General features: G+C 44.8%; 1 protein-coding gene across 1 annotated transcript; it reads left to right on the plus strand.

Moving 5' to 3' along the window:
- The first annotated feature begins 9,830 nt into the window (after positions 1-9,830).
- LOC120943097 (uncharacterized protein C9orf40 homolog) lies at positions 9,831-22,118 on the plus strand. The gene is made up of 2 exons (XM_040356210.1): positions 9,831-10,147; positions 21,821-22,118. Exons 1-2 carry the CDS (start codon positions 9,887-9,889, stop codon positions 21,947-21,949), a joined length of 390 nt encoding a protein of 129 aa, XP_040212144.1. The 5' UTR covers positions 9,831-9,886; the 3' UTR covers positions 21,950-22,118.
- The last annotated feature ends 1,437 nt before the right edge of the window (positions 22,119-23,555 follow it).

Genomic DNA, 23,555 nt, shown 5'->3' on the forward strand with positions numbered 1-23,555 from the left:
GTCAGGGCTAGCAGACAGCAGGAATTTAGATAAACAATAAACACACTCACACTACCTTTGGATAAAATTATAGCTGCGGCCTTTATTATTATTGGCTTTAATAAATACAATTATACTTTTATTTCCATTTAAAAACACGTAAACAGCTCCTCCACTACGACTCGAGCTGTATCTTCAAAAGAAGAGGGGAATCCCCCCATAACTCAAACATTCACTTCAAATAGCACCAACACTTATTTTATAAATCAAATCTATTAATATCTAAGTTGTCCCCCTTAACCACTTGCCGACCAGCCGCTGTCACTGTCATTATACTGCGGCAGGTCAGCACGAGCCTGCGAGCAGTTGTATCTGTACGTCGAGTCCTTTAAGTGTGATAGCAGGTATGTGCTCGCTGCACTGCGGGGGTTTCAGATGTGCATGGCCAGCGGTCGCTATGACCTCCGGCCACGAGAGGCAGAACAGGGATGTTTGTGTGTAAACACGCACATCCCAGTTCTGTGAGGAGAGGAGATGCAGATCGTCATTTCCTTCAGTCACTCCCATCCTCCTCCAGTTAGAACACACACTAGGGAACACAGTTAACCTCTTGATCGCCCCCTAGTTTTAACCCCTTCCCTGCCAGTGACATTTACACAGTAATCGGAGCATTTTTATAGCACTGATCGCTGTATACTTGTCAATGGTCCCAAAAGTGTCCGATCTGTCCGCCATAATGTCGCAGATCGCCGCCATTACTAGTAAACAAAATAATAAAAATGCCATAAATCTATCCCCTATTTTGTAGACGCTATAACTGTTGCGCAAACCAATCAATATTCGCTTGTTGCGATTTTTATTACCAAAAATATGTAGAAGAGGTACTAAACTGAGAAAAACATTAGCTTTAAAAAAAAAAAAATGGGATATTTATTATAGCAAAAAGTACAAAATATTGTGTTTTCTTCAAAATTGTTACTCTTTTTTTGTTTATAGCGCAAAAAATAAAAACCGCAGAGGTGATGAAATACCACCAAAAGAAATCTCTATTTGTGGGGAACAAAGGCACCAATTTTGTTTGGGTACAGCGTCTCACAACCGCACAATTGTCAGTTAAATCGACGCAGTACCGTATTGCAAAAAATGGCAAGGTCATTGAGCAGACAAATCTTCCAGGGCTGAAGTGGTTATATAAGGTGACACTGCCACATAATAAAATAGCCGCGACTGAAGGGAGGGAACACCATAGCTTGCTGCTACTGAGGTGACTGAAATCTGGGGCTCGGAAACCCCCTTTTTGTTTGAAATTTTCCTTACAGGTCACCCTAAACTGCCCAGATACAGTGGTCAGCTGATCTCTGCAGCAATCAGAGGCCAAACGGAAACCTTCCATTTTTCAAACCTGAGGTGATACTAGAAACCCTGCTGCTGCAATCCCATAAGGAAAGGGGGGCTTAAAACTGCCCCCCTCCCTTTTCCTTTCACTCTCTAGATGTGCAAAGCTGGTAGAGACATACCCAAAAAGACCTTTAGCTGTAATTGCAGTGAAAGGTGGTTCTACAAAATATTGACTCAGGGGGGCTGAATTAGGGTGCCCACGTGTCCCGGATTGCCTGGGACTGTCCTGCAATTGACATGTCTGTCCTGGGTCCCGGGGACCTTCATTCTGGGACAATAAAATTCCCCGGAATGAAATTGAGGACACAAGTAATATAAGAGGGGGAACCAATGCGCAAATCAACCTAATCAAGGGTAATCTGAACTACAAAGAAGCTCAAATAAATAAATAGCAGCCACGACGGAAAGTGTTCACACACTCAAGACAGATAAGAATAATGGTAGGTGTAATGGCGCTAAAAACACTAAAAAAACTTAAATAGAATCAATAAATACTCATCACTAGACCCATAAAATAATTAAGAATAGTTTCGTGGTGAATCCTCCAATGGATGTGAGTAAAAAAGTGTTCCACTCTGGGTCAATCCTGGAATACCATCCGGCATCAACAAAAAATGTGGAGGGTATTTGTAGTGGTAAATAATAGTACGTAACTAATGATTAGTGAACAACTGTGCCAAACCACTGCACAATGTTGCATCAATACACTCAAAATTGAATAATTAGTAGCATAGTGAACATAAATGATAATGAAAAACAAATCCAGTACGATTACAATAACCCATGGCAGTAATCCATTAAAGTGCAGCGTGCAATGATTAAAATGCAAAAAATATAAAGTGATCCGAAGTAATTAAAATGACATGCACCGATGAGCATGAAAATAAAATCTATATGTGAAAAAATGTCCAGTGAAAAAACAATAGTGAAATGATAACAATGTCTCAAATAATCCACCAATAGGGGTTAAAGTAAATCAAGGTGATAATAGCAAAGTGTCCCAGTGCATATAATAAAAAATAAAAATCATAAATAAATGTTCAGTGAAAAAAATGTGCTCCAAAACACAGATCCTTATATCCAGAGCATTCAGTGATCAATGCTGGATGTGCATGCGTGCTTATACTTCCACCATCAGGCTTCCCAGAAATGTCCGACAGACTAGGTGTTCCAGCCCCTTACCTCAGAGCGGCTTGTAATCAAGCCTAAATGGATATCTCACAGGCAGTCTGCTGCTCATCCACTCCCTCAATCCCACGACTCGGTCACAGATGATTGCAGTCTCTCAGAGGAAATATAAAGCAAGGGGAGCCTCCATAGTGTAGCATCATTGAAACATTTTATTTAAGAAACAAGTAGACACTCACATTTCAAGCAGTAAAAAGTCGGCGTGTATGATCTTTGTGTCCCCCGCTCTGCGGCCGCGAGCGGGTGACGTCACCAGCAGCTCCTCCACGTCCTCACGCGTATCGCAACTTTTTCTCGTTGCTTACTAATAGGATGGAGAGCGGCTGGCATAGAGGTGACTTATATAGCGCCGGGCGGCACCCTAATACATAACAAAATTCAGTAATTTGATAATCCAGTTCCTGGTGTGAAGTACAAGGACTTAACAAAGTATTTATATAACTGCAAATATTTAAAAATTAATACAATGAATGCTAATAAAACCGCGCTCAGAATGCTCCCTCTGATGGTCAATATAAAGTATTGCGGGATAAAGTCAACAAAGGCAGAAGGTATAAACACCTGCTGATTGAGCTGGAAATTAACAATTCACATCTGTAGCCTCTAATAAAAGCAGAAGGAGAGGATGTTGGACCAATAGGTTCAAACAACTCAATATACATCCTATCTAATCGAATCCAAGCCAGTCAGAACAATAACCACACATAATGTTACTAAAATTAGTGCTTGTGGACCAACAATCTAGCACAGTAAAAAGGATAGATAATATACTGGTAAAAACATATTCTAAATAAAACCAAGTATTAGAAGCATAAAGAAAGGGGGTCAAAGTCTGTATTGCTAAAATATATGTCAACTACTTCATTAAAATCATTAAAATGATAAAATAATCTATAAAAAATGGAGATGGAGATAAAATTCTAATAATTGGATATAAAACAATTCAGATCGAATTCCACATTATGTCCATGAGGCGTTAAAGTGCACAGTTCGTGTATCCAGCGAGATTCTATCTGGCTAATTTTTTGCACTTTATTGTCCCCTCTCCAGTGTGGTTTATATTTCTCAATGCCCCATACCATTAATGAGGAGGGGTCTTTATTATGGTAACGTTCATAATGGCGGGACAAACTGTGTTTAGGATACCCATTTTTTATGTTTTGTGTATGTTCACGTAATCTTTTCCATAAATTTCTTTTAGTTCTGCCAACATACTGTATTTTGCATGGACATTCAAGGAGGTACACTACCCCTTCTGTATCACAGGATACTACCCCTGCAAGAGATGTTATACATGCAAACACACTAAAGAGAGTAAAAAGAAAAAGGAAGGCTTTAAATCCAGTGTCACAGGTAAAGAATACAAAATTAAAGACTTTATTTCCTGTGATACGGAAGGGGTAGTGTACCTCCTTGAATGTCCATGCAAAATACAGTATGTTGGCAGAACTAAAAGAAATTTATGGAAAAGATTACGTGAACATACACAAAACATAAAAAATGGGTATCATAAAAGAAATTTATGGAAAAGATTACGTGAACATACACAAAACATAAAAAATGGGTATCCTAAACACAGTTTGTCCCGCCATTATGAACGTTACCATAATAAAGACCCCTCCTCATTAATGGTATGGGGCATTGAGAAATATAAACCACACTGGAGAGGGGACAATAAAGTGCAAAAAATTAGCCAGATAGAATCTCGCTGGATACACGAACTGTGCACTTTAACGCCTCATGGACATAATGTGGAATTCGATCTGAATTGTTTTATATCCAATTATTAGAATTTTATCTCCATCTCCATTTTTTATAGATTATTTTATAATTTTAATGATTTTAATGAAGTAGTTGACATATATTTTAGCAATACAGACTTTGACCCCCTTTCTTTATGCTTCTAATACTTGGTTTTATTTAGAATATGTTTTTACCAGTATATTATCTATCCTTTTTACTGTGCTAGATTGTTGGTCCACAAGCACTAATTTTAGTAACATTATGTGTGGTTATTGTTCTGACTGGCTTGGATTCGATTAGATAGGATGTATATTGAGTTGTTTGAACCTATTGGTCCAACATCCTCTCCTTCTGCTTCTATTAGAGGCTACAGATGTGAATTGTTAATTTCCAGCTCAATCAGCAGGTGTTTATACCTTCTGCCTTTGTTGACTTTATCCCGCAATACTTTATATTGACCATCAGAGGGAGCATTCTGAGCGCGGTTTTATTAGCATTCATTGTATTAATTTTTAAATATTTGCAGTTATATAAATACTTTGTTAAGTCCTTGTACTTCACACCAGGAACTGGATTATCAAATTACTGAATTTTGTTATGTATTAGGGTGCCGCCCGGCGCTATATAAGTCACCTCTATGCCAGCCGCTCTCCATCCTATGAGTAAGCAACGTGAAACAGTTGCGATACGCGTGAGGACGTGGAGGAGCTGCTGGTGACGTCACCCGCTCGCGGCCGCAGAGCGGGGGACACAAAGATCATACACGCCGACTTTTTACTGCTTGAAATGTGAGTGTCTACTTGTTTCTTAAATAAAATGTTTTAATGATGCTACACTATGGAGGCTCCCCTTGCTTTATATTTCCTCTGAGAGACTGCAATCATCTGTGACCGAGTCGTGGGATTGAGGGAGTGGATGAGCAGCAGACTGCCTGTGAGATATCCATTTAGGCTTGATTACAAGCCGCTCTGAGGTAAGGGGCTGGAACACCTAGTCTGTCGGACATTTCTGGGAAGCCTGATGGTGGAAGTATAAGCACGCATGCACATCCAGCATTGATCACTGAATGCTCTGGATATAAGGATCTGTGTTTTGGAGCACATTTTTTTCACTGAACATTTATTTATGATTTTTATTTTTTATTATATGCACTGGGACACTTTGCTATTATCACCTTGATTTACTTTAACCCCTATTGGTGGATTATTTGAGACATTGTTATCATTTCACTATTGTTTTTTCACTGGACATTTTTTCACATATAGATTTTATTTTCATGCTCATCGGTGCATGTCATTTTAATTACTTCGGATCACTTTATATTTTTTGCATTTTAATCATTGCACGCTGCACTTTAATGGATTACTGCCATGGGTTATTGTAATCGTACTGGATTTGTTTTTCATTATCATTTATGTTCACTATGCTACTAATTATTCAATTTTGAGTGTATTGATGCAACATTGTGCAGTGGTTTGGCACAGTTGTTCACTAATCATTAGTTACGTACTATTATTTACCACTACAAATACCCTCCACATTTTTTGTTGATGCCGGATGGTATTCCAGGATTGACCCAGAGTGGAACACTTTTTTACTCACATCCATTGGAGGATTCACCACGAAACTATTCTTAATTATTTTATGGGTCTAGTGATGAGTATTTATTGATTCTATTTAAGTTTTTTTAGTGTTTTTAGCGCCATTACACCTACCATTATTCTAAATTGAGGACACAGCCACCCCTTACTAACTAATAACTACATTTCCGGAACTGGTTGCTGGGGCCAGCGCTGCCTTGCATCTTGCAACCATTGACAATTTACTCTCAGACAGTGAGACTGGGAGCGAGGCCTGCACCTAGTGCAGCCCTGCTGTTCCCACCCACCTCGGCACTAGGGTGACCACGTGTCCCGGATTGCCCGGGACAGTCCCGCATTTTGCAGGTCTGTCCCGGGCACATTCATTCCAGGACAATACAGTGTCCCGGAATGAAACTGACACAGCCGACTCCCTGGGCCAATCTGATACCCCGTAAAAATGCCGCCACATCACTGCTTTACTCACTGACAATACTTGTCCTGGCCGGGAATGCCTGGAGGAGCACAATCCCGCCCCCTGCTTGTGATTTGAGAATCATAAATCCCGCCTCTTGTGTCCAATCACTGTGCTGTGATTCGTTACAGCACAAGCTGATTTTTGGGAAGGGAGGGTGTCCCTGAATGGTAGTTTGGAAATGTGGTCACCCTACTCGGCACCTACTCCTTCTCCGGAACGCTGCGGCAAGCAGCAGGGACTGGTGTGATCTTCACTCTCCAGATAGTGACGCCACTCCTTTCCTTCTACGCACGTAGCTCATACAGAGGGAGTGACAGCAGCACTGCATCTGGTGACAGGCTATGGGTGGCAAGTGGCACTGCATCTGGTGGCAGGCTATGAGTGGCAAGCGACACTGCATCTGGTGGCATGCTATGGGTGGCAAGCAGCACTACATCTGGTGACAGGCTATGTTTGGCAAGCAGCACTACATCTGGTGACAGGCTATGGGTGGCAAGCAGCACTACATCTGGTGACAGGCTATGTTTGGCAAGCAGCACTACATCTGGTGACAGGCTATGGGTGGCAAGCGGCACTGCATCTGGTGGCAGGCTATGAGTGGCAAGCGACACTGCATCTGGTGGCAGGCTATGGGTGGCAAGCAGCACTGCATCTGGTGGCAGGCTATGTTTGGCAAGGAGCACTACATCTGGTGACAGGCTATGTTTGGCAAGCAGCACTACATCTGGTGACAGGCTATGTTTGGCAAGCAGCACTACATCTGGTGACAGGCTATGGGTGGCAAGCGACACTGCATCTGGTAACAGGCTATGGGTGGCAAGCGGCACTGCATCTGGTGGCGGGCTATGAGTGGCAAGCAGCACTACATCTGGTGACAGGCTATGGGTGGCAAGCAGCACTACATCTGGTGACAGGCTATGGGTGGCAAGCGGCACTGCATCTGGTAACAGGCTATGGGTGGCAAGCGGCACTGCATCTGATGGCGGGCTATGAGTGGCAAGCAGCACTACATCTGGTGACAGGCTATGGGTGGCAAGCAGCACTACATCTGGTGACAGGCTATGGGTGGCAAGTGGCACTGCATCTGGTGACAGGCTATGGGTGGCAAGCAGCACTACATCTGGTGGCAGGCTATGAGTGGCAAGCGACACTGCATCTGGTGGCAGGCTATGGGTGGCAAGCAGCACTGCATCTGGTGGCAGGCTATGTTTGGCAAGCAGCACTACATCTGGTGACAGGCTATGTTTGGCAAGCAGCACTACATCTGGTGACAGGCTATGGGTGGCAAGCAGCACTACATCTGGTGACAGGCTATGTTTGGCAAGCAGCACTACATCTGGTGACAGGCTATGGGTGGCAAGCGGCACTGCATCTGGTGGCAGGCTATGAGTGGCAAGCGACACTGCATCTGGTGGCAGGCTATGGGTGGCAAGTAGCACTGCATCTGGTGGCAGGCTATGTTTGGCAAGGAGCACTACATCTGGTGACAGGCTATGTTTGGCAAGCAGCACTACATCTGGTGACAGGCTATGTTTGGCAAGCAGCACTACATCTGGTGACAGGCTATGGGTGGCAAGCAGCACTACATCTGGTGACAGGCTATGGGTGGCAATCGACACTGCATCTGGTAACAGGCTATGGGTGGCAAGCGGCACTGCATCTGGTGGCGGGCTATGAGTGGCAAGCAGCACTACATCTGGTGACAGGCTATGGGTGGCAAGCAGCACTACATCTGGTGACAGGCTATGGGTGGCAAGCGGCACTGCATCTGGTAACAGGCTATGGGTGGCAAGCGGCACTGCATCTGATGGCGGGCTATGAGTGGCAAGCAGCACTACATCTGGTGACAGGCTATGGGTGGCAAGCAGCACTACATCTGGTGACAGGCTATGGGTGGCAAGCGGCACTGCATCTGGTGACAGGCTATGGGTGGCAAGCAGCACTACATCTGGTGACAGGCTATGAGTGGCAAGCGACACTGCATCTGGTGGCAGGCTATGGGTGGCAAGCAGCACTGCATCTGGTGGCAGGCTATGTTTGGCAAGCAGCACTACATCTGGTGACAGGCTATGTTTGGCAAGCAGCACTACATCTGGTGACAGGCTATGGGTGGCAAGCAGCACTACATCTGGTGACAGGCTATGTTTGGCAAGCAGCACTACATCTGGTGACAGGCTATGGGTGGCAAGCGGCACTGCATCTGGTGGCAGGCTATGAGTGGCAAGCGACACTGCATCTGGTGGCAGGCTATGGGTGGCAAGCGGCACTGCATCTGATGGCGGGCTATGAGTGGCAAGCAGCACTACATCTGGTGACAGGCTATGGGTGGCAAGCAGCACTACATCTGGTGACAGGCTATGGGTGGCAAGCGGCACTGCATCTGGTGACAGGCTATGGGTGGCAAGCAGCACTACATCTGGTGGCAGGCTATGAGTGGCAAGCGACACTGCATCTGGTGGCAGGCTATGGGTGGCAAGCAGCACTGCATCTGGTGGCAGGCTATGTTTGGCAAGCAGCACTACATCTGGTGACAGGCTATGTTTGGCAAGCAGCACTACATCTGGTGACAGGCTATGGGTGGCAAGCAGCACTACATCTGGTGACAGGCTATGTTTGGCAAGCAGCACTACATCTGGTGACAGGCTATGGGTGGCAAGCGGCACTGCATCTGGTGGCAGGCTATGAGTGGCAAGCGACACTGCATCTGGTGGCAGGCTATGGGTGGCAAGCAGCACTACATCTGGTGACAGGCTATGGGTGGCAAGCAGCACTACATCTGGTGACAGGCTATGGGTGGCAAGCGGCACTGCATCTGGTAACAGGCTATGGGTGGCAAGCGGCACTGCATCTGATGGCGGGCTATGAGTGGCAAGCAGCACTACATCTGGTGACAGGCTATGGGTGGCAAGCAGCACTACATCTGGTGACAGGCTATGGGTGGCAAGTGGCACTGCATCTGGTGGCAAGTGGCACATTCACCTGACAAATATCCGCCGCCAAATTCCCCATGAACCCCGAGACTACATTTCCCCCCGCCCCCCCCATCTTTTTTTGGGGAAGGTGAGAGAGGGGGTGTGTCCCTGAATGGCAGTTTGGAAATGTGGTCACCCTAGGCTGAATACAAATGCACACCGTGACCACACTTTTCACATATGAATTTGTAAAAAAAAAATTGGAAAGCATTTATCATTTTCCTTCTACTTCACAATTATGTGTCACTTTGTGTTGGTCTTTCACATTAAATCCCAATAAAATACATTTACGTTTTTGGTTGTAACATGACAAAATGTGGAAATTTCAACTGGTATGGATACATTTTCAAGGCACTGTATATGTGTGTGTGGGTCTCTATGGCATTTCCAAGGAATACAGAAACCCTGGCGCGGCTGTGCGTAGAGGAGACACTAGATGGCGCTGTTTTCTATCAGGCGATGGCGTTGTGTGTGACAGACCGGAAGAACAACATTTCCGCGTGGTCTGGGCGCGCTGTCGCTGTCACGTGATTTGTTTGCTGAGGGACATGACGAAGAGAAAGTGCGAGCTGCAGTCACTGGTCACTGTGCTGCCTCCGTGTAAGAAGCAGCTGAGCTCCAGGCGCTGCACTCCTGACGTCTTACAGGTGTTCCCGGTAAGGAAGAGAAAGCTGGAGCCTGAGAGCGGCCCTCCGGTGGAGGGGTGTGAGAGAGTGCTCCCACCATGCCCACCATCTTCCCCTCCTCCCTGCAAGAAGCTGAGGGAGGCAGAGAACATGCACAGCCAAGAGCCGCTGTACAAATGCCAGGTAAACGGGCTCACACTGTTTTATAGATTTCCTATTACCTGGCCGGCCGGTGGGATAGAAAGATTTATTTTTTCAGCAACTAAAAGCTCCTGCGTGACAGTGTAAGCAATGCCAAATGCACATAACATTGTAATAGACAGTCCTATGAAGGAAACGTAACCCGGGGAAATAAGTAAACTGCCTGGACTATTATAAGGCCTCTTGCACAGGGGAGTAAAATAACGCCATGTGTTTTACTGATCTTGCTGTATTTGCATTATTGTCTATGTAACGATGCCCCTTTCACACTGGGGCAGGAGGTGCAGTGGCGGTGAAGCGCCGCTATTTTTAGCTAGCGGCTGAAAAAGGGGTTAATACCGCCCGCAATGCGCCTCTGCAGAGGTGCATTGCTGGTTGTGTAGCCGTGGTTTCCCATTGCTTTTTCACCACTCCAAAGATACTACTAGCAGGACTTTTGGAGCAGTCCTGCAAGCGCACCGCTCCAGTGTAAAAGCCCTCGGAGCTTTCACACTGGAGGAAACGGCAGCCGCAGTTTCAGGTCAGTTTGCAGGCGCTATTTTTAACGCAATAGCGCCTGCAAACCGGCCCAGTGTGAAAGGGGTCTAAAGATCGGTAATGCAGAGATAAATACAAAGCCATAAAACAAAAATGAGAGCAATGATTCATGTACATATGCGTATTTACACGTCTGTGGGCGTGTTTACGTGAGTATATTACAACATTAGCAATGAAGAATAATTTACTTAAAGCGGAAGTAAACCCATCCTGAGCAGATTCCTGTGCAGTTTCCTGCATCACATCTGCGACTCCCCTGCTGGTGTCAATATAAAGTTAATGACAACCTCCTCCAACCCCCCCCCCCGGAATCTGTTTGCAGAACGCAGTGTGGACCAAAAAAAAAGATCCTGCCCTGTTTTGGTGCGAAAGCGATGCAATTTCAGTCATACAAACGGGCTGAATTTGCACAGACATCGCTTATGATGTGCACAGCAATGTGATGCAATGTCTGGCATTGCATAAGTGTGTACTTTGCCTCATAGAACATTTTATTCAGGATTTGTTTTGTTAACAAGATCCTGAGTATTGTATAAACATCAGGAAATTATTAGACCTGTGTGCAACTGGCCTAATGTTTCAGGAAACCTAGTGAAAGTAGTGTGCACCACATTAACCCCTAGGCACTGTGTGGTTAAGCCTTGGCACTGAGTGGCCACAATTTTGCAAACCAATTAGACACAGCTGTACTGAGAGCACACCGACTAATAAAGTTCCATATATTTTCTGGCGAACGGGAGATTTCCGATTATGTGATCACAGCGGCAGATAATCACGGCAGTCACATGATTATACACCTCATCCTCACTTCGGAAACCTTTTTGAAAGGATAGGAGGCGACAGCGCAAAGGGGTTAAGGTCTCATTCAAATCATGTGCGTTTTTCTGCCCGGGTACAAGAAAACAATTGTTCTCTATGTGCCCTGTTCACACCACAACACTGGTATTGCGTGCAGATTTTTTTCAGCACAGGAACCTGCAACATGTATGGAGTTTTCTGCGCAGAAAAAAACTGACATGTCAACATTGTTGTGTGAACAGGACAAAGGTGAGACGTAAAAAATAAAAGACAATGAAAGCTGATGTCAATGTACATAAACTCACTGAAATCTGTGCAGCTTTGTAAAATAATCATTCACTTTATTGTCTTACCTGTAGACTGTTTGGGTCCCCTCAGGAAGCCTAAAAAAAAACTCCTAGCTAGCAACCCCACATCCTGCCTTGTTGCTAGGGTGTGAATGTTGCTGTCTTTCACTGCTGCATTGCCAGGAGTGACCATCCAATGGTTTTAATGATCATTTTGAAAAACTACAGATTTTTAACCACTTCAATACTGGGCATTTTTACCCACTTTCTGCCCAGGCCAATTTTCAGCGTGTGTATATATATATATATATATATATATATATATATATATATATATATATATATATATATATATATATATATATATATATATATATATATATATATATATATATATATATATATATATATATAGAGATAGAGATAGATATATAGATAGAGAGATATATAGATAGAGAGATATATATATTATCTATCATTTTTTTTTTTTTCTCCCCCCCCCACAAATAGAGCTTTCTTTTAGTGGTATTTGATCACCTCTGCGGCTTTTAATTTTTGCGCAATATTTTTTTAATTATAGGTATTATAAATATCCCTTTTTTCCCTCTGTCTAGGCCGATATGTATTCTACATATTTTTGTAAAACATTTTTTGCAATGATTGTATATTGATTGGTTTGCGCAGAAGTTATAGCGTCTACAAAATAGGGTATTTTTTTTTTTTTTTACTAGTAGTGTTGCCAATCTGCTATTTTTTTTTTTTTCTTTTGTATCGTGACTGTGACATTGCGGCGGACACATCAGGATGTTTTGGGACCATTGACATTTATAAAGCGATCAGTGCTTTAAAAATGCACTGGCAGGGAAGGGGTTAACACTAGGGGACGATCAAGGGGTTAAATGTGTGTCCTAGGGAGTGATTCTAACTGTGGGACTGATTAGGGGAAGTGACTGATCGGTGTTCCTATATACAAGGAACACGCAGATTGGTCTCCTCTCCCCTGACAGGACTTGGATCTGTGTGTATACACACAGATCCACGTCCCTGCTCTGTGATGAGTGACAGTGTTCCTTCGGGCGTCGTGAGAATGGGGCCGTAGGGAAGTAGTTAATATCTACTTGGGCCTATTGACTGCATTGGCTATTTTTTGCGAAAGGTGAACTTATCCTTTAACGCAATTTTTTTTTTTTTTTTTTTTTTTTTTAAAACAATGTTTTTGGCTTTTCCTCTGCCATCCTTGCCTAGATGTGGAATGACGTATGCTGTGAGACATCTGTGTATATCAGAACAAAAGCATGTCACCAGCACACCATAGATCTGCAGAATGAGTCCATAGCTTTAATCAGCGGTCATTGTAACAGCAGAAGCAACTTTCTTAGGCTCGCAGGACCCCTTCATTTGGCATGTGACAAAGTAGAATACAGTGAACAAACTATTCCATTTTGCCACATGCTTGATATAGGGGTGCTGTGAGGCTCTGAAAGTTGCTTCTGCTGATACAGTGTGATCACTGATTAAAGCTTTGGGCCCATTCTTCAGATCTGTGGTTTGCTGGTGACATTCTTTCATTCTGATTGTCTTCGGTTCCAGCCGATAGTTGCTGCAGCACCCATCGACATATACAGCCATTTCTGCAGGAACATGTGCGTTGGGATTAGTATGCTGGAATCTGTGCATATCTCTTGCATGTTTAGACACTCCGCAAGTCTATAGGACCTGGCAGAGACCCATGGTGTGTTTGCGCACGTGCCGACATGATGCAAGTCTATTAGGTCCTGTAGACAGGCAGAAACAAGACAGTGTGTCTGCACATGTGTGGGTGATTAACCTGAATTTGTGCATGCATAGACATGCCTCAGATCTCTGCCAGGTCTTGCAGACCATTGACATGTTTGCATGTGTGGAATATCAATCCAAGATGGTGAGATTGAGGGGGAGAAGAGCTGCGAGGAAGGACTTGGGGCTGGACAAGGCCAACCCAGGACTACATGAACTAGTAAGCACATTGTATCTACTTTTTAATTGACATGCAGGAACAATGATCAAGAATAACATTTTAAGTTTAAAAGTGGAATTTCACCCTTCTAAAACTTATCACCTAAATGCCTACAAATAAGCTTCAGTGAGCGGGTAGGAGGCAACTGTTTCCAGGCTTGGCCTGATGTCGATGCACTACATGGTCCTGCCTAATAGAATAGGCTTCCTTATTAGGGGGTTTACGCCTCCCAGATCTCTAAATTCCTTTTCCTTTATATTTTTTGTTTTGTTCTGTGACAATCTTTCTTTCTCTTAGAGGGTGGCTATGTTTGGTCCCACTGTAATAAGGAGTGCAACTGCCTTAGCTCCTCATTTTCTTGGTGAGCCCCCCTAGGAAGCCATTTCTTTAATGGTGCACTTGCAGGCTCGTTTCCAAGCCAGGCTATGTGCATCTATTAACGCAGACGGCACCAATGGCTCCTGCTGCTCTCACTGAGTCCTGTAAATGGGGAGAGGGAGAACCAGTGCTGCTGCAGATGGGCACTGACTTGACACAGGACTGGCTTTAGAACCCTTTAACTGCACACATTGTTGGACTTTAGGTGATATTAATCTCTCTCATTGCTGCCTCTAATTTAGGGCTTGACAAATTTTGCTTTGAATCTAGGAGCCAGCTAAAAAAAGTTAGGCGTGTTTTTATATATATATATATATATATATATATATATATATATATATATATATATATATATATTCTCCATGAGCCCACTCAGGGGGAACTGTCTGATTCAACCTCCTGTGGTCACATATTGTCCTTGTGGAGAAGACTGCACATAGGAGCAGGCGGCAAGCCTGCCCAGAATCCGTATTGGACAATTTATGTACAGGGCTGTACACCACGTTGTTATACATGCGGACAGGGCCGCTGTTAGAAATCATGGGGCTCCGTACAGCCTACCTGACAGGGCCCGCCATCCTGCCGCAGTGCCCTGCCAATCATAAGTGGTCAAATTCCCTGCTCCACTGCCACATGTATACAGGATCCATGTATATGTGTGGCTGTGGGTAATGCCTCAACTTATGATTGGCATTGTACCATGAGATGCTAACTCTTGGGTCTTGTTTACCGTGTGTGTGTGTTTTACCACCCCCCCAACCAATCCTGCTTCTGTAGTATGGCTGCAGGGTGTTTTACACAACATCCCATTACTACTGCCGCACTATGGCAGTAGTGCCTTGGAAGCCTAAGGGGGAGTGATTGGAAGAAGGTAAAACTGTGGCTGAGCTGCACATTTTACTTTTATTTGAGATTTGATAAACCCAGTAGCTGCAATTATGTGCCCTAAAAAAACAAGTAATAAGGCCAGTATGCTGGCCTGAATTTATGGGAGAAGCCCGGGGGTATTTAACCAGCCCACTCACCTGTGGTCATTGTTGGTTTCCTGTGAGCGATACCACACATCACTGGGCTGACTCTTCCCAGCTCACCTCACCTTTGTGAGTCCTGGCATTTTGATCACAGGTGCATTTTGGCTTTTTCGTTCGTGGTCTTCGTCGGCAGTTCCCGCTCACTGTCGCAGGTACTTTCTGAATCTTTCGCATCATGTGCGATCTTGCAATGTGTTATGCTACCTGTCCCGCATCCTTTCGTTAAAAAAAAAAGAAGCCTGCTTCTGAGTTGTGGTCTGCCAAACATACGATTAATTTATAATTCCAAACCTCTAGTCGTGGTCGGTCTTTGTCCGATATCACTCGCTGTAGATTTCACTGGATATAAAGATTCACTGTCCATGGGTTTGCTGTCTCTTCCATTTAGAGACAAGCATGTATTGTTTGTACAGGTTTCTGTGGCTGATTGAGGTGATAATTAGGCCCACCTGATGCATTCTCTGCACTGGGTTAGCCTGGGGGGAGGGGTGGTTGGTGTTCAGTTTCAGAGTAAGGGGTGACATACACTCTATAACCAATTAATATCAGATCAATGTAATTCTTCTGATTCGTATGGGATTAATTTAATATATTTACGAACTGATTCGGGTCACACACATTGCATACTTTCTACCGTTGCCATTTGTTGTTGTCCCCCATGCCGTGTGTTTTAGTTCCTACAGTGGAACTTACAAATAGTTTGCACACGTTTTCTCTCTTTGTTTACCAACCAAAGTAATTTTTGTGCGTCATCCACGGGGCAACACCATGCTCTTCAGATGTCTTGCACACCCACCATGCTTTACGTAGATCAAGTCTTTTTTTTTTTTTTTTTTTTTCAAACTGTCGCAGATAGGATTTGTACAAATTCTTTGTTTCATGCACTGTTTTGCCAGATAACCCGTGCCATCAAAACCCCACTGTGGAACTTGCGAGTCATTTGTCAAGTCTCCGTATGCAGCCTTATTTGAGCCACTGTCTTATCGTGCAATTCATGAGCACATGCCACGTAGTAGGCCCATGTCACTTAGAAATTCACTGTCTATCATTCCAGTTATTTTACTTTACATTAACCTCTGGTCAAACTTAGTCACATCAGCGACTCGCCGGTTCATCCCTGCTTTTTTTTTTTTTTTTCATCTCATTCACTGAGCCCTCGTTCACATTGATGCTACTTTGAAATCGCACTACTTCACTTGAAATAGCAAGTAGCAAGGTCAGTGTGATTTCAGGTGCTACGTGAGACACATCTGTGCGGCTTCATGTTCAGATGACTATTGAAGTCGCACCGGATAACAGCATAAGTAATGCAGGAACTACTTTTGCAAATCGATGCGGTGCCGCACAATCTGTGTCCCACCGATTGGAACAGTGCCGTTTCCTCCAATAGGCTGCGACTTGTCATGCGAGCGATTTGATCTCTCAAATCGCATTACAGATCGCTCCAATTTGAACCTAGGCTGACAGTAATTTAATTTGTCACGTTTTGTTTTCCCTTCACTCCAATTCGAATCCAATCGCGTCTGCGATACACTGATTCATGTCAACTCGTGCTAGTCATTCTGGTTCATGCATCTCACGCTCCATAGTCAGGTCCGTTATCAGTCGCATATTGCAGCACACCTGTTAGCGCCACTGTTATGGCAAACATTTCAGTCGTTTGATTCACCTAGCCTTCAATCTGATTCGAATTCAAGTCGCATCCGATGCACCGATTCGTCCCGGCGTGCCCCAGGTGTTTGTTGGCCTCATTTCAGTACATGCTCCAGAGTTCGCTCATTGTTAGTTGCACCCGCAGTGCACCGACTCGCACCTCTGTCATGGGAAATTTCTGTCACTCATTTCACTGTCACGCATCTGATTAGAATCCACACGCATTCTCATGTGCAGGTTTATCTCAAAAGTGCCCTAGTTGTTGTTGGCCTTATTTCAATACATGCTCCAGAGTTGCTCGTTGTCAGTCGCATCCGCAGCACAGCGATTCGTACCTCTGTCATGGGAATTTTTGTCACTCATTTTACCAAAACGCATCTGATTTGAAACCACGCGCATGCTCACATGCTCCAGTCGCATCCTCATGCACCAATTCGTCCCAGCGTGCCCCAGTTGCCTCATTTCAGTACATGCTCCAGAGTTGCTCGTTGTCAGTCGCATCGACGGTGCACCGATTCGTGCCTCTGTCATGAGAATTTCTGTCACTCATTTTACTGTTACGCATCTGATTTGAATCCACACGCATTCTCATGTGCAGGTTTATCTCAAGCGTGCCCAAGTTGTTTTTGGCCTTATTTCAGTACATGCTCCAGAGTTGCTCGTTGTCAGTCGCATCCGCAGCACAGCGATTCGTGCCTCTGTCATGAGAATTTCTGTCACCTAATTTCCCTGAAAAGCATTCAAATTGAAACCACGCACATTCTCACGTGCTCCAATCGCATCCTCATGCACCAATTCGTCTTGGCGTGCCCCAGTTGCTATTCAGCCTCATTTCAGTACATGTGCCAGAGTCCGATTCATTCTCAGTCGCAACCACGGCCTGACCAATCCGCGCTTCTGTCATAGCAATAATTTCATTAAACTGTCACATACCATACTCCGATTTGAATCTAGTCGCATCCGTGATGCACCGATTCGTCCCAGTGTGCCCCAGTTGTTTGGTCTCATTTCAGTACATGCTCCAGAGTCTGGTCGTTGTCAGTCGCAGGTGCGGCACACCGATTCATGTCTCTGTCATGGCAAAACATTCCACTGTCTTGTATCATGTTCCGATTCTAATCCGGTCGCATCCTCATGCACCGTTTCGTCTCAGCATATACCCAAAAAAAAAACAAAAAAACACTCAAGCCCTCACCAACAGCCGATCTGAATCTAGTCGCAATGTCGGCCCTATGATTCGGATCCTCAGTAACCACAAACCCACAAACCCCTTCAACCACTAACACCATCAGCCGTTCCGAGTCTAGTCATATCATCGGTGCAATTACTCGGATCCGGCACACAAGCCCCTCCGTCACCTTACATCCACAGCCGATCCGAATCCAATCGCATCATCGGCGCAACGATTCGGATCCTCGGCAATACAAACTTCACCAACCGACCCGAGTACAGTCGCAGCACCGGCCCAACGTTTCAGATCCTTCACAAAACAACCCCGCCGATGCTCACACCTCAAATTATTCGCGTTGGCGATACAAATACAGTGGTACTTACGATTCAGATCCCGGGCCTTACGTTTGTTGTCAAGCATAAACATTTGCATCTCACTCCATCTGTATTTACAGTGTTGCGCACGGTCCTTCCTACATACTCCAAATTTCCGCTAAACTTTGTTTTCACCTTTCTAATAAAGCTGCTTAATTGCAATTGTGGCTTAAATCGGTCACTCATCTCCAGTAGCAACTCGGCTGCTCACCTATTTTCTGTCGCGCTCACACGCAAACTTGCATTCACTACGTCTATTGTTCCTTCAAGTTGACCCACATCAGGTCAGTGCTCCAAGACTTCACCCGCACAAGGGGTGTACTAAGAAGCTGCTTCAATCTCTCCCGGGGATGCTCAATTTGCAGTTCGGATCATTCCCCAGGGTCGATCTTTTGTATCATGCCTCCTGGTCTTCCTCTTCCAGATACAGGACTCCGATCAGATCCTTAACTTGGACACCGCGGCAGTAGCGGACCTTTCAATATGGGAGGAGTTCCTTACTACGTGAAACAGTATCAACGTTATACCATCAATATCGCCCCCCCATCACCGCAGGTAGTGAAGGATGCCGCAGCTTCCATATGCTTCGCTGCAATTTTTGGCCACTATTGGTTTGCAGGACCATGGCCTCCAGAGACACTCTTAATTCCATGGTTTACCCGGACTTCCTCCGTGTTCAAACAATTCCCGATCGTGGCAGCCGCTCAGCTCTGGGGTCATATCTGGACAGGACGAACCGTGGCCTTCACCACCGACAACCAGGCCATGGCCAACATTATTAGTAAAGGCAAGTCTAAGTTATGTCCTTCCTACGCAGGCCCATACAACTATCCCCACAGCACCAGTTAATGTCCACTATCTTGGCTAGTTCCCCATTTGGCTTTCTCCCCAGCCTGGTCATTCAAGCAACCATCTACTCGACCTAGAGAGAAGATGGTCACCGCTCCAATTGGGTATGTGGATGAATCCATATCCTCTCCGAGAAACCCAGGTGCCGGAAATGCACGAAGCAATTGTAGAAAGAAATGTTTGGACAGCCTCACTCTGGAAAAACCTTATCGGTTGCCTTTATTGATAAAAGTATTTAAACACCACACATCACAGAAAAGACAGGGGCATACAGCTGACGTTTCGCACTACAATCAGTGCTTACTCATAGCTCATCTACTCGGCCTACCATGGGTTCTTGCGGCCTAGCGAGTTCACCCACAGCTACCCCACCGGCCAAGTTCTACATAGACCTCACTTGGCTCGCTACCACGACCACTTCATTCTCCACCTGGCACTATCCAAAACCCAGTGATCGGGCACTGGGGTAGACATCCAACTCTAAAGCAAACAATGTCCGGTGTGCAGTAACCACACTCATTGGCCTTCTGTCACTCCTACCTGAACAGTCAAACTCTTGTCCCCTAATACCTTTCCCGATCAAACCCTTGAGTGCCTGCCAGTTCGTCAAACACGTCCAGAATTCATCAGGGCACAACCAACCATAGGAAGTTGATCCAGGGTTCACCCGATCGCCTCTCGGGGGATCAGGAAGGAATTTTCTCCCCTGCTGTAGCAATTGGCCTAGGCTCGGCTGGGGTTTTCGCCTTCCTCTGGATCAACGGGGGGGGGGGGGCGGTTAGGTCACTTTGGGTCCTGTCACCTTCACACTTGCTCACTCACTCTTCCACACTACCTACACCTCAACCCCAGTCGGTGCTCCAGTCGCTCTTATCGTATTGGAGCGGCCTCGGCCACATCCCGGTGTGGCATCCCAGATCATGACAATTAAGAGACTTGACGGGTGGAAGTCTGCCTGCTTCACCAAGCACATCCCTCAATCGTCAGGTGGAAATGGCACAAGCGTTCACCAAACTTGCTCAATGAATAAAGCTAAAACCAATAAAACTACACCCCCTACCTGAATGTTTTTGCCCCCTTATCTTGGCATACCGTCCATCAGATCAGGGCACACTTCAGGTCTATTTCATGTGGTAAGTCTTATGTTAAGTCTATCTGTCTTGTTCATATCCGTATCGGACATAGGGCTTTGACCATAAATCAAATTTTATATAGCTTTGACAGCGAAAGGATTATAGCTGCAGCCCTACACAGGTATAATCCTAACGATTATTTTCATAATCGATTAGTTGGCTGATTATTGTTTTGATCGGATAATAGCCTTTAAAAATAAAATTGCATTTAAAAAAAAAATTTGGGCCAATTTGTTGGGCAGATTACAAAACACAAATTGCCTCAAAAACACATTGAAGTATATTGAACCAAAAAACAAAATGGCACCGTTTTGCGTTTAAAGTCCTTGCCCTTTCCAAATACGCAGCAGCTGGAAAAAAAATCATGTTTATGAAACCATGTAAATTAACTGTAGTGTGTTTCTGCAAAAAGCACCAAAAAACAGAGGTGTGCACCCAGGCCTGAGATGTTTAGTAACATAATGGGGTTAAAAAACAAGTACAAAGAGAAAATAATCGCTACTGTAAGGGTCCTTTCACACTAGCGGACCGTTCGTCCGTTCATTACAAGTCTGTTAACGGACTTGTAATGAATCCCTATGGGATCGCGTCCGTTAGCGGATGGAGCGTCCGCGTCCGTCGGGATCCGCTTTTGCGAACGGAAGAAACCCTATTTTTCTTCCGTCCGGCGGAACGGATCGGATGCAGACGGACAGACGGTCCGTCTGCATCCGATCCCCCATAGGGGAGAGAGCAGCAAAGACAGGGCGGTCTCTGCACTGTGTGCGGGGACCAGCCCTATCCGCCGACAGCTCAGCGGGGATGACGGAGGATCCCCGCTGAGCTGTGGCGGACACAGAAACGGTCCCTAAGGGGGTTTTTTTTTTTTTTTTTTTTTTACTGTGGGACAGTGAAAGTTATATAAAAAAAAATATATATATATATATATATATATATATATATATATATATATATATATATATATATATATATATATATATATATTATTTACAGTAGTGATTTGCCTAATTTTTTTTTTTTTTTAACCCCATTATGTTACTGGCAGATTAATCGATTATGAAAATTGTAATCGATTAGTTGTCGATTAATCGATTTGTTGTTTTTCGGCCCTAAACCTGTGTATTGGTATGGACCCACAGTATTCTGGATCTCTATATTGCACTCTATGCTCTCAACATTGAGGGTTGACAATTGCAGTCTATGTTGTGCAAATAAATATGCCCGATCTTGTGTTTTTTTTTTTTTTTTTTTTTTTAAAGCAGATTTTGGCACATAAAACTGATCTTTTTATTAGGGGTATCATTGACAGTATATTTGAGTGAGTTCTGTATATCATGATATTCATGAGTGTTCGACCATGACCTGAATAAATTTCTGTACCATGACCTGAATAAATTATAACCTTTCTAAACCTCTAACATTGGTGCTTTTTCTTTTTCTGTTCTCAGAATGATGAAGCCTTTCCAGAGTACAACTCATTCCGGTACTGGAGAAGTCCTTTGCCTGACATAGACTTTTCTGAGCTATCTGAACGTTGTGGCGCAGCTACCAGTGACACTCAAGAAATGGACAATTGACTGGGGCCCTTGGCTTTTCTCATTTCGTTTTTTTTTTTTCTTCTTCTTTTTTACTACTTTACATTGCCCAGGGAACACGTGGATGTAATGGGCCTTTTTGTGTAAATTGTTCACATATGTCTGTATATGGAAGATCATAAACATAAAATACACAGTCTAAGTTAACTGATTTTGTGCCCTGTTTACTTTTGTTGTGTGCTACAAGGGAAGTCGTTTTCCTGGAAATAACATTTTGAGGTATTGTATACAAAATACTTTGCTTTTTTTGCCACCTGTAAGGCAAAAGGCATAATGAGCTAGTATGCACCGCATACTAACTCATGAAATACTTACCTTAGAACGAGGCATCGGAATCTCTGCCGGTCCACGCCGAGGGAGATGACATTTTCCCCTTGGCGTGTCTTCTGGGTATCGCGGCTCCAGCGCTGTGAGTGGCTGGAGCCACGATGTCGTCACTCCTGCGCGTGGGAGACTTCTTTCTGGCAAGGTCCAGCGTCAAACGGGCGTTCAGCTGAGAATCCCCTGTGCGCCGCTGCAGTCAGTGGCTCATTGCGAGGGGAATATCTCCTTACCTGTAGGGGTGCAGAATTTAATCGATGCATCGCGATTCGAGGGTCCCCAGTGCGGCATCGATGCATGCGACCCCAAAAATCGATGTCAGGTGACGTCATCCCGACTTGCCCCTACCCTACCGGGAGAGAGCTCCGAGCTTTTCTGTTAAAATAATAAATGCCGTTATAATCCATTAAGTGGCCACCGCTGTATGTGCTTTTTAAAATATATGCAGCTTCATACCTGCATTTGTCTGTATTCTCTGTATATTCCGCTCATGTGACTCTCCGGTCCAGCCCGCCTTTCTCCTGATGTCGGCCCCGCCTGCCTCTCTTCTGATCTGCTGAGAACTCCCACTGACCTCCAGGAGAGACATGAGAAAGAGGTGGGCTGGACCGGAGAGTCACATGAGCAGAATATACAGTTATACACAGACAAATGCAGGTATAAAGCTGCATTTATTTTAAAAAGCACATACAGCGGTGGCCACTTAATGGATTATAACAGCATTTATTACAAAGCTGGTATTTTAACAGAAGTATGCTTTCACCTCCTACACGTGCTCTGTGTTGACATTTCCCCGGCTTCTCGTTTGCACATCCCACTGTGTTAACTCCTAGTGTGCTGCAATGTGGAAACTTGGGAGCCCAGAGAAATTTCAGGGAACTTCACAGGACTGTTTGTCAGTTATGGATTCTAATCCCTCATGACCTACTAGCAGCAGCCTGTGTGAATGCCTGTACCTTGTAGTGCACCGGATTAGTGCACTTTTTAAAGCGGAGTTCCACCATTTTTTTGTTTAACTGCTGACTTTTATTAAACTGTCACTTACCTGTCCCACAGTCCAGCGATGCGACCGCACGGAGCCCCGCACCTGTGGGCACCCGGCTTACGGCTTTGCGTCCGGGTGTGCATTGTGCTCTACCATTAGCCAATCTTCTGGGACGCTGGCAGGGAGGGGCCACCTAGGCGGCTGGGACAGGAAGTCCCACTAAAAAGAGGACACCCCCCCCCAAAAAAAAGACATGCCAAATGTGGCAACTCCACTTTAAGG

The sequence above is a fragment of the Rana temporaria genome, chromosome 1 (genome assembly GCF_905171775.1).
Source record: "Rana temporaria chromosome 1, aRanTem1.1, whole genome shotgun sequence".
Lineage (NCBI taxonomy): Eukaryota > Metazoa > Chordata > Amphibia > Anura > Ranidae > Rana > Rana temporaria.